This window comes from Periophthalmus magnuspinnatus, chromosome 17, assembly GCF_009829125.3.
Source record: "Periophthalmus magnuspinnatus isolate fPerMag1 chromosome 17, fPerMag1.2.pri, whole genome shotgun sequence".
NCBI lineage: Eukaryota > Metazoa > Chordata > Actinopteri > Gobiiformes > Gobiidae > Periophthalmus > Periophthalmus magnuspinnatus.
In genome coordinates, this window is record NC_047142.1 from 16,712,775 (window position 1) to 16,725,087 (window position 12,313).

Consider the following 12,313-nt stretch of genomic DNA (forward strand, 5'->3'; position numbering starts at 1 on the left):
CTCAAACCAGGACCAAACCAGGAGTGTGAACAAATGCAGATTACTATAATGGTTCAAAGTAATGAAACACTAAATCCCCTTTCTTTCGCTACTGAACTGTGTATATGGTGTTTTAATAGCATTATCTACTTCTTAGTCATTTTTGTCAACTTAAGTGCAAACTAGGTAAATGTGCAGCTTTGTGGTCAAAAATGCCTGAACATAAGTGTGTGCTACTATCAGTGGCCACTGCTAATTTCAGGTAATTCATGAAACACTGCCTTGATTACATTGGCATGGCATGTCCTGCACAGCTTCCCGATGCACCCAATAGCCAATCAGAAAGCCTGCGGTGTTGCTGTGTTGTGTATGAGCCGTGCACATCCACCTCAGCCAAAATGTTACGCGTTCAATTTTTGCCAAACACAAGAGCTGATTGGTTTATCTACACTAACTATATGGATAACAGATGAACAACAGCTCAGAACAGCTTAAGTTTGGCACAAATGTCTGCTTACGGCCTAATACGATTGTTCATCGTATTGTTCAGGTCTGTGATAATGGATTTCAGACCAATCACACTATTCCTTATACCTCTACACCTCGTCCCTCCTCCCCCTCACTCTTTTGTCCTCCAGGTACTGCCCCATTTAGCAGCTCTGTTCGAAATGTTGCCGTTGGTGGAATTTAGGTGTTTAGTCCCTCTCTAACAGTATAATCACAACTGCCCATCAGATTGAATTTCATTACATACTTTTCCGTTTCGTATACTGTGCTGTGCCAGTATACGTAACAAATGAATCCTTACACTTGTATTACTAAGGGCTATCTGTCTACAGCCTGTATCGAGCCTTGCAGACACACATCCATGTCTATGGTACAAATCTATAGTGAGCCCTAACAGCAGTACATAAGCAGAGATAGCAGATGTCAGGTAGTGTGACAGGGCCTTCCCAGAGCCCAGCCCGGAGTGTGACTACAGCTCCCCCTGGTCTTATCAATACTCCTTCGATCAATGGTGCTTAGACCTCATCACCTTAATGCGAGGAGCAGGCCTGATAAGTGCACACTGAGGTAAACAACCCAGGTCACGAACAATACATCCAGAGAGTAATCTATCAAGGCAGGGTTTGGTCATGTTTATTTTAAAAGAGCACTGTGGAACTGTTCTTGTGGAGGGGCTGGCACTTGCTTGTCCGCAGAGATGTTGACAGTATGGCATTAAAATATTATCTTGCATTTATTCAGTTACAGTTGTTTTTTTTCTTCTGCTAACAATCATTAGAAAAACGTGCATTCTTCCTGTGGCCAGGCTCGCCTCTCCACAGATCTGACCTGTGATTTGGCCTGGCCGGGTGACTGGCTTGTCTCCATGGACATAGTTTAATGCCATACTGCAGAACATTTCAGGCATTATGTTGCACAGTTGGGGGATTTTCTTACAGAGTCAGTTAAATATATTATTTTACATGTACATGTTTCTTAGTATGTCAGAACAGTTACTTAATTGCAGAGTGAATCCACACTTGTCCTGGTTTGGTCCTGATCTAGTCCAGGTTTAGTTCTGGGATAGTTTAGTCCACATGTGTCAAATTCAAGGCCCAGAGGCCAAATGTGGCCCTCCACATCATTTTATGCGGCCCTCGACATGGTAATTTGAAAGGTATGATGGTCTTAACATGTCATTTTATCAAGAGATATGTTGTTACACAGACATATTTTTACATCTATGCAAATGAATATGTAATATTTGAAACTTGAATAAGTAATACATACACAAACAGTGAATTAACAAGTTAAAAAAGTATTATAGTATTATTACTATTTTACATCTGGCCCTTTGAGGGCAGCCATTTTGCTGATGTGGCCCTCGGTGAAAATGTGCTGGACACCCCTGGTTTAGTCCCAGTTTTCATGTGGTGGTTGTGAATGCACCAATTAACCTAAATGCATTTTATACAGTGTTTTGGACAGAAACTACTATGGAAAATGTTACACGACAGTAGATGTACAGGTTGTAGCACGTTTTAAAATGTATCAAAGTCATTTACCAATTTTTTTGGTCAGATCATCAACTAAAACCAATTAATGTTTAATATGTTTTACTATATAGTTATTCAAACCAGTCTAATGGGTCTAGATTGCCTCTCATTCAAATGTTTTATGTCTATTATAATCTACTAACCTGATAATCATTTAACTATGAATCTTTCCAATTCACACTTTATTTTATTGATCATATTATTATTATTATTAAGTTAATTTTTGTATTCATTTATTTATTTATTTATTTATTTTTACATTTCTTGTTCAGTTTTTTAAAAGGAATCAAGAAACCAGTTTTCTGATTAGTACTGATTCATACAATTGCTTTTATTGCTCAATATTAATGTGACTGTTTTTGTCCTTGTATACAGTATGTACAGGCATGTGAAGTCACCAGGGATCCCAATACCGCTTTGTACAGAATATAAAGCAGCACAAATGTTCTTATGATAAGACATCTCCACGGTGGTGTATATGCATTCTGCTGCTGTGCTGAGATGGTTCCAAGTCTAATCTGGCATTAATTTATCACCAAAGACCCATTTAAAACAGTCCCAACAGAACCATTTCGATGTTAATCAAGCGAGTCCCATGAAACCACATTCATTTACAGTCGGCACCACAAACAACATCTGCAACCTGAGAGCGTTCACCTACCTTTGGTGGCCACTCGCACGCAGTCGATTTTGGTCTCCTGGAACGACAGGCAGAAGGAAAACAGAAAGAGAGGAAAAACTGAGAAATGTAGTCAAAACTGGCATTATAACTAATAAGAACATTCTGTTAGTTGATATGGTATACACTAGGGTTGTCAAAAGTATGGAAAATCAGATACTAATTGATACTAAAACTAGGATCAAAATTAGACACTTGTTTGAGCAGGTACTGATACTAAAAAGTCACATGCATGGGATAGAGATGGATCTTTCCTGAATAGCTTTAAACTGATCTCATAAGACCACATAGACTAGTGGCGTATACAGTTATCCCTGACTATATCACGGTTCACCTTTGGCCGTCTCACTGTTTAGCAGCTTTTGTAGTGCTGTTTTGCATGTTTGTTTGTTTTTTGTTTTGTTTTTTACAGCGTATGAACGTGCATTGTGTTCTGCGTCCTGTTTGGCTAAGGGACTACTGACCATTATCAATCAATCTCCTCCGTGTCTCCTGTACAGCACAGAATGTGTTCAGCCAAAATTGCATAAATGTTCAATCGCAGTGTGACTCTAAAGTGCTGTATGTTTGCAAGACAAAACCCACAATATCGATGAAACCTTCTGCACCGACAACTTTCAGAAACGCTTTGAACTTAAGTGTTTCTCTGCATGGAGAGGCGCCTCTGTGGATACTGCTGGAGCAGAGGCACGTGAACACCACATTTAAAGCGATCATCAAGGAACGCCGATATAATCTACGAAGGTTTGAACTTTGAGAGTGTTTAAACAAGAGAGACATGTGACAAAATGTTAATGCCTGTCTGAGAAAAGTGTATAAAGTGTGTGGTGAGGGGTTTGACATCCGCAAAACATATATTGCAAAAAATAAAGCAGACTACTTCACAGATTTCGCCTATTGTGGGTTATTTTTAGAACATAAAACGAGGGACCTCTGTACTAGTCTATGTGGTCCACTATGGAACCTACCTGAGGGGTTACACAGATATAAGACCACATGGTAATATCAAAGAAAGTACTACAAATTAATGTTGAAAATGTCATTCTATTGTCCAAAGAGAGAGTGCTTTTTGTTATCGTCGTGATATCAGAATTGAGATGACTTTTGGTTCATACTCAAACATTTAGTGTGTTGTTACAGTAATAAAAATTCTAATTGAAATGCAGTACCAAGAAACAGAAACATACCCAGTACAAAACAATAAACAAGTGTACTTTTAATGGACTGCTTCTTTGCTGTGAAGAACTGTCTTACGGCCTCCATATTTGCACAATGTAATACACAATACACAACATTTTTCTTTAATTTCACAAAATGTTTACATTTTTTATTGTTTTGTTGTGTCTTTTTATATCGGTTGATGAGTCTGCAAAATATTATGTCTGGCTCATTTATAGATTTGAAGCTTGCTCAAATGAATCAAACTACTACTTTGGATCCAATTTTAGTACTAGCTCATATTTATTTTTTCACAACTCTAACTACAGTGTCATGTTTTTTATTGTTTTGCGTTTCACTTTGATGGATCCCTTAACCGCACAAGCACTACAATAGTTTACTTTACACCCCTCCATCCCTATCTATCTCCCTCCCTCCGCCTCTCTGTCTCTGCATCTCCCTTAACAGCGTGTCCGGCCACACTCATCCCCCTATCATCTGCGCGACCAGTGAACGAGACGCCAAAAACACACCGCGAGCATCAAGAGGAGGAGGAGGAGGAAGAGGAGGAGGGCAGGCGCAGTTTAGTGAAGCTGCTGTGATTTGTCAGCCAACTCCTCTCCCGTGTCTACACTCCGACAAGGTGCTCAGCCACTGCTACGGAACGCAACGCCCCGTGACAAGAAATCCCTTCCCGGCATGCCCTGAATATGGAATGGAGGTTTGGACTCGGACAACAAGCAGGAATACTGTTAGCGGAAGGGTTTGTGGTGCCGTAACGGTCCGATGGACAGCGGGCAGGGACAGGGGCGGTGGAGGGAGGTAATGAGGAGGCTACATGAGAAGACATGTTGTGTTGTGTTAGAGCAAACATACAAACAGAAAGAAAGATAGTGGTGTAAAAGGAAGGGACTGGTTAAACTTATTCTAGATGAGGAAGCAACAAGTGACCAGGGGCCTGTCTGCGGTTAAAATTGATTGAATTTGGCAAGGGATTTTGAAAATATAGGATTTGTTTTCTTATGAGACCCAGATTTGATTAAACATTAAAAAATATTGATTTATTTATAATGCGCATTAGTGGAATTTAACAAAATAGTAAAGTACTGTACTTAAATACAGACTTTAGGTATCTGTAACGTTACTTAAGTACATTTTACAGTGGATACTTTTTACTTTTACTTCACTACATTTAACCCTTTAAGGACTGAGCACATTATAGACCATTATAGCTTGCATAGACTTTTTTTTTTATTTTTTCAGCCATAAAAATCATGTTAAATGAAGTATCAGAATGTGCTTTTGATTTTTTTTTTCCATACAACTGCCTCCATTTTACATATCCATCCTTATTTTTCCTTTGACGCATCAAATAACTAATGACTGGGACAATCCCGGCGGCACCTGCGCTCTGATTGGTCATCTTCAAGGGACAACGTGAGCACATTACCGTAATGACAGGAACATATTTAAAGAGCCCCAAGCGCAAATCTATCGGCGGCGATAGAATCCGACACAATAAGGTTAAGAGCAGGTGTCTGTACTTTCTACTGAACTACATTTTTACTACATTTATTTATTATTGTTTGAGACCTGCTTTTTTCATTCACACATGTTTGTGTAATCCTTTATTATTAGTCTGTCTACATCGCCAAATCTCAAAATGCTCAGTTCCACCTTATGACATCACTAACCGGCAGTTTTCAAGATAACAGCTACCTTTTACCTTTAGCTCAGTAGAGATTGGCAAGTTCAGGGCTGAAATCATCCAAATTATTCTAGTGAAGGTGTATGGAGTTTAAAAACACAGTGTAAGCTGTATTACTACATGACATCACAAGGTGGAACAGAAACAAACGAAACATAGATTTACAGGATTTGGGTGCTAAACCTGATGTGTGAATGAAACAAAACACAACTCCAGGTCTGTTGGTGATGAGGAAACAACATTATAACATAGATCAAAAAATAATGTAATATGGCCCCTTTAATAATCGTCAAACAGTTCAAAGATTCTGTAAGTGAATTTGAGTCAAAACTTGCATAAATATAGTTTTTAGGTGCTCATCAGTGTTCTTCAAAAAGCTACATACTTGTCATAGCATAACCACTCACCATTCTCACTTAGTTCATGTACTTATTTCAGACTACAAACGACTAAGTAGACAACTAGGAAACAATCTACTTAACATTTTAAAGGACATGCAAACTCAAAATACCAGAAAAGTGTTCAAACGAGTCAAACAGTGTAGTCCACCTCCGCACTCTGGCATGTGTAGCTTCAGATTTGACTAGTCAAAGTCAATTCAGAGCATTTTATTTCTTCAAAATCATTTACCAGGCTATTAGCGGTATCCAAATATTCCATGTTTTTGTCATATTCAACCTCATTTATTGCACTGGTTACCTTTTGAGCCTCCTTAGCGTCGGTTTATCCATTACCAAATCCACCCACTGCACTCTGAGCCCACATAGGAGAAAAACAACACTCAAAAGTCCCGGCAAAAATTAGCATGCACATTAGCGGCGTCGCGTCCCTCCGGCTGTCAGATGGATCTTTTGTTAAAAGCTACGCGGTCGTATATTTGCTTTTTTGATTTTGAAAAGACGTCTCGCCGAATTTAGGTATGGATGACATTCACCTGTTGTAAGTGCCAAGTTGTTTAAGAGTCCCAAACACAACAGTGACTGCATAATAAGACTAATTACGCCCTGATGCCTGACCTATCGACAGTGATGGCTTAATGAAAGGACCCGCGGAGGCTATTGTAACGCGAAATATAAAAATAATACCCCATCTTTTATGTGGCGTCACCTACTCTCTCGAGCTGGCTTCTTTCATTTGTTTTATATGCCACGGAGAAGCTCTTCTAGCTAATTTGCTGTGTTAAGTTTCCCACAATGCAATGCCCCGGTCTCTTGTGCAAACCTGCTAATTGGGCTGGATCCAGGCTCGCGTATTGTTCTGAGACGCGCCGGTGTTTTCCAATGAAGTCCTTCAATAGTGATTTTCATTCAGGTCCAGAATTGAATTAGACTCTCCAAGTTGCTATTGAGTTGGGCCGTGTCACTTTAAAAGCAGGTAGGGTTACTCCAGTTAAAAGTGATTTATTTTATTTATTTTTGGGAGATTTGAACCACGTTGTGATGCGGTTTCCAAAAAATATATCTTGCATTTTGTTTCATTCATCTGACATCGTCTTTGAGTGTTATGAATAATGACTCATTTCCATTTTTAAAGAGACACTATGCAACTTTTCTTCCGTAAGCTTGTTATTATGAGCAGAGGTGGGTAACGAAGCCAGAAATTATGCTTAAGTAAGAGAAATGTTACTTCAGAATAATATTACTCAAGTAGAAGTACAAAGCAGTGGGAAGTATTTGGGAAAGGTACTACTCAAGTAAGAGTAACTTAAAGAGTAACTGGACGTAACATCTGATTCACAATTTGAAGTTGATGTAAATCTGCGAGAAAAACAAAATCATACCTGAAGGAGCGGTACAAGAAACACAAATGTTCAAATCATTTCATATTTTCAACATAAATCAAGAAGAAGTAAAAGTATCCTGCCATAGAAAAGTACCCTGAAAAGTATAATTTCATTAAAAAGTTACTCAAGTAAATGTAATTCAGTAAATACTTGCCTCTACTACCCACCCGTTTATGAGGATGTTATGGCCTTGCGTTGAATATTCTACAGTATAAGCAGGTGATACCAACAAGTCAAATTAAAGGTCAGATCTGTGGAGAGGTGAGCCTGCTCTTTTTCATTGTATTTAGCAATAAAAAAAACACATTAAATGCGTGAAAATGAAGTTTATTACTATCCCCTTGGAACCTGTCAGGCCCCTCATAAGAAAAGTTGCTTAAATATTTTATTATGTGGATATCAAGAGTTCTATGTATTTCCAGTTCACTGCTTTGATCCAAGTTGAGAAAAGAGAATATCTTTCTTTTCAAAATGAATTACGAGTCTTTGTGTGATTCATTTTTACTTTAAGAAGAAAGTATTAAACTTCTGTGGGTATTAACTGAACGCATTGCCTTTTATTGTTTAGAAAGTGCTATATTCACCAAAATCATTGTAATAACATGTTTAATACGTTTTTGATGCTCCGAGTCTCCCCTCCCTTTGCTCTCCGTGCTAAGTCACTCCCTCTTCAGAGCCCTATCACAACACAATGAGCGTATATCCTGCTAATGAAACTATCACATCAGGCCTGTGAAGTTGTTGCGTGAATGCCATAAAAACCTTTTGAGGCATGTTTTTTTTTTTTTTTGATGAGGGAACAATGTCGTAACACGGTAAAAAGATGAAGAGGAACTACTTTCAGCGCTTGTGCCGTCAAAGCAACTGGTCAGTCGTTTCCACCACACAGCGATTTGAAAGGTTGCATATAAATAAAGCCTAATGGTAGGAAAGTGTTATTGTACAAACACAAGCTGGAAAAGCACCACTCACATCTGATGCAAAGTCAAATGTAATTTAGTGTGTGCTGTGCCTCTAGTTCATTAGATTATGCTCACTGAATAGCCATTCCCTCAACTACGCTAATTTAATTATCCACAACTGCGACACTGTATTGTGTACTTATTAGCGCTGCACACTGCACAACAAGACAAGCTGTCAAACTCCAAATGTCAACGCCATCCAACATGTCCAAGGATCGGTGTGACGCGCTAGCATGTTTGTCCCAATAACACTGCAGATGGGAACATTGGGCTGACGTCAGTGAGAAAAATATATCCCTGACGACAACGATATTGAAGACAAGAGTAATGGGTGTTTTTATGTTGAGTGCCACTTGAATGTTCTCAGTAGATATCATATAGGTGCACTGTGTAACTTTTCTCAAATGTCTGCTGCCTGCTTGTGTCCATGTACTTAAAGAGGGGGTATTTTACTTTTATGCGGTAGTAACTGTTGATGCGAAACATTTTTAGATCACCACGTTACCTTTTATTGTTTTGAAAATGCTATATTTGCCAAAAACAATGTATTAACATATTTTTATTAGTTGCTCGTTATTAGGTAGGCCTGAAGGTTTGAAAAGGTCCAGGAGAGATCACTAAATTACTCAAGCATGCATGGATGATCTAAAACCTATCCGGATATGTTTTTGCTTACCCCCTCTTTAAGCAAAAAATATTTTCCTCTACAAACATCAAAATATTGGGTCTAATTATGTCTAAAAGCTGCTAAGCCTGTAGTTTGGATTGCTACAAATATACTGTGGAAAGGATGAAATTCTTGAGTTAGTTTAGCAGTTCAGATTTCAGTGTTTTCTCAAATGTAAATGAGGCTTCTCCTGGGCTTTATTCAAACCTTCCTTATCGTTAGCAGTACGATCCTATATCCTCAGCCCAAAAGCTCCCGCACGGCAGTTTTCCAAAAATATACAAAATCATAATACAATACACTACAACTTCACAAACCCAATACAATGTGCAGTAGTTTCATTAGCGGAATGCATGCTGCTTGTGTTGTGATAGCGCTCTGAAGGGGGAGGGACTTGGCACGGAGAGCAAAGGGAGAGGTACTCAACAGTCAAACTTATTAAACATGTTAATATGTTGTTTTTGGTGAATATAAAATTTTCAAAACAATAAAAGGTAGCATGATGATCAAAATATGGTATGTATTAGCAGCTAATACCCCATACAATTGTAGTACTTCCTCTTTGAGGATTTACTAATTGCAATTCTATTTGATTGCGATATACCTCACAGTGCTAGTTTTGGTTGCTATTAAAACTCATACCCCATTAGCGGTGCTGACGGCCTGGTAGTAGATGCTGTAGCTCTTCTGGGGCAGGAGCGGGGCGTTCCAGTACCCGTTGTAGGTTTTGTTGTCCCCCACGGTGAAGGGCTGAGGCGTGTGGATGCCCCCTGCTGGAAACTGGGCCGTGAAGTAGTACTGCGAGTTGAGCGCTGTGGCGTTCTGGAAGTGAATGGGCACCGGGTAACAGCGCAGTATCTCCGCTGTGCCACGAGCTCGACGGGGGCGCTCTTCCTCCACCACCACCTGATATGCACTGTGGAGACGAGAACAAGTGAGTGACGTAACAATACATCTATATACTTAGATATATTATATTGTGAAACATTGACATAAATGCTGTAATGGATCACACACAACGTGGCTAATTTAAAAAAAAAAAAAAAGGTTTGTCATTGAAGTCTTTTAGAAAATGTTCTATTTTCTAAAATATCCAACATTTTATTGCATTGTCTTATCACTTGACTGAATCGTATCAGAACAAAACTTTATTAACATCACAACAGTCCAGCCCACCTCGAAGTTAGTTCTGTTTCCGGAAGTAAATTTTCTTCTAATTTTTTTTCATCAGCTTTTAAAAAAATGTAAATATTAAAGAGTTCAAAGGTATCGCGGAGGCTAACTAGCTACCAGAAGGGTGGTCACTGTTGAACTCCATCTGATACAGTCTTTCATGCTTAAATTCTGTGTATGTACTGTAGGTAAAGCTACATTAGAAGAAAGAGTATGAACAATGATCCCTGACCAACTGCTCGAAATAAACAAACCATCAATGGACTGTAATCTGCAGGGATACCAGTTACACATCTGAAAGAAAACAGAAATATAATATATGTTTGGTATTTTATTGTTTTGCTTGTAATAATCCACAGTATGTACTTTTTTAGCTTGCATTTTATTGAATTTTGATTCCTAAAAAAATCTTTCCCCGTTTGTTTCAACCATAGACTGTATAAGAGAAGTGGACTAAGGGGAGTCTGACGTCACCCATAGAATTGGTCTTCAATCAGATAAAGCTCACCGAGGCTAACGGGTTTAGTGGCAAATTTGGGTTTCATATTTGGAAATCCGACCATGAGTATCATAGCAACCAAAGAGCCAATCTGAAGAGAGGCTGTTGAAGGTAATGCCCCTTCACGCAGTTGGTTTAAAAGGGAGCAGACACTTAGCAACGCTGTCAATCAAACATGTTGCTAACGTTGTGAAAAGAAGGCGCCTGATTTGTCTAATGTCTCTTATGGACACAATAGTAAAATAAAAATACCAGGCTCATGTAGTGCGGGCGATACAAACATTTTAAGACCAAAATGACGAGCCTGACAGCAGCAATTACTGAGAGAAAGGCGACAGTTTTTCAATACAAAGTGAATTGGAGCCAGAGTTGATGGAGGCGGAGGCGGGCCCATGCTCACTTCCTATTTGGAATATGGCGCCTAGACAGTTAGCGATTGTATATACATTTCTATGGTCTCTACACAGAGGTTTTAAGGCCTACTTTGGAACATTCCAGGCAAAACAATGACATCGCCTCTGGGACAAGAAGGTTTCAGAGCCTCTATTATTTTTCTTAAGACATGCACTACGTTTTGGTTTAGTTTAATCTTATACAACCCGTGTTATACAACAACGTTTCAAATTCATGCATTCACCACAACAGCTTGCCCCGTCCCTTCATCCATCCATTCATCTCATTGATTAAACAGTGAAGCTTTGCTGGCTGTCCGCTGTCATTTGCATGGTCTGAGTGAAACCCCATACCCTGTGATCTGGCCTGTTATTCTGCGTGGTGGCCCGTAAACAGGGTCTTTGTCAGCGTGGGTCTCATTGGGTCTACCAGGTGCGTGTGCGTTGCATTTAAACCAACCGGGCACACAAGGCCGGCTCTGTGAGGGGACACAGGCTGCTCAGTGTGGGCTGAGCTCTGCCTCGGGACTGCTGGGGGGAGGACGGAGGGGGGAGATGGAGGTATGGACGGTAAAACGCATCTAGGTTTTTGTTATTTATTTTGGTGAAGTTTATAACTTTACTTCATGGTTGGCAGATGTGACATACGCAGAGGTACTGCCATACTATTACCTAGCAACTGTAGCAAGGGCCAAAGCTTGTGTGATGAGTAAACTAATTAAAATATGTCAACATCTTTATCTTATTAAATGAAGGTTTAGATGCCAGAAAAATACCTACCCTGCATTTTGGATGGAATATTTAGTGTTGATGACATAGATAGAGGTATTCCGTTTTAAAACTCAGCGCTACTGTATCTTTGTACTTTTTTCTCAACTTTTTGCCCACAAACTGCTACTTAATTGATGTAAAACTATGATACATATTTACCACAAGTACTATCCCACAAAACTAAGTACTAACTAGAAAAACATGAAAACCTCTTATACGGGTTTTCAGATGAACAATAATGGAAATGGATGAAGAAAAGACTATGATTGAATACAAGTAACTTCTTAGTATTTAGTATTTACTTTTATTGTGGACATTTTGTAGATCATATAGGCGCAAAAACCCATTACAGTGATTTTTAACTAGTGCAGCTTTGGGACAAGCTATGGCAATTAAAAATATTACCCATAACCCTATAACAAAGTTCTATTAAGTCTAGCATTGATCAGAACTCTTTTGGTCTTTTTTTACCCATGAAGCATTAAACAAAGTCCATGTCC

The 12,313-nt window shown here is 39.1% G+C and overlaps 1 protein-coding gene across 4 annotated transcripts in view; it reads right to left on the reverse strand.

The window, feature by feature from the left end:
- ptprma (protein tyrosine phosphatase receptor type Ma) overlaps window positions 1–12,313 on the reverse strand; it is a 337,914-nt gene that overhangs the window by 122,173 nt on the left and 203,428 nt on the right. For all 4 annotated transcript variants that reach the window (XM_055228666.1, XM_055228668.1, XM_055228667.1 and 1 more), the window contains exons 12-13: window positions 9,621–9,894; window positions 2,683–2,719 (exon numbers count right to left, since the gene is read on the reverse strand). In XM_055228666.1, the coding sequence (XP_055084641.1) occupies window positions 2,683–2,719; window positions 9,621–9,894 (311 nt within the window). The remainder of the gene's footprint in view (window positions 1–2,682; window positions 2,720–9,620; window positions 9,895–12,313) is intronic.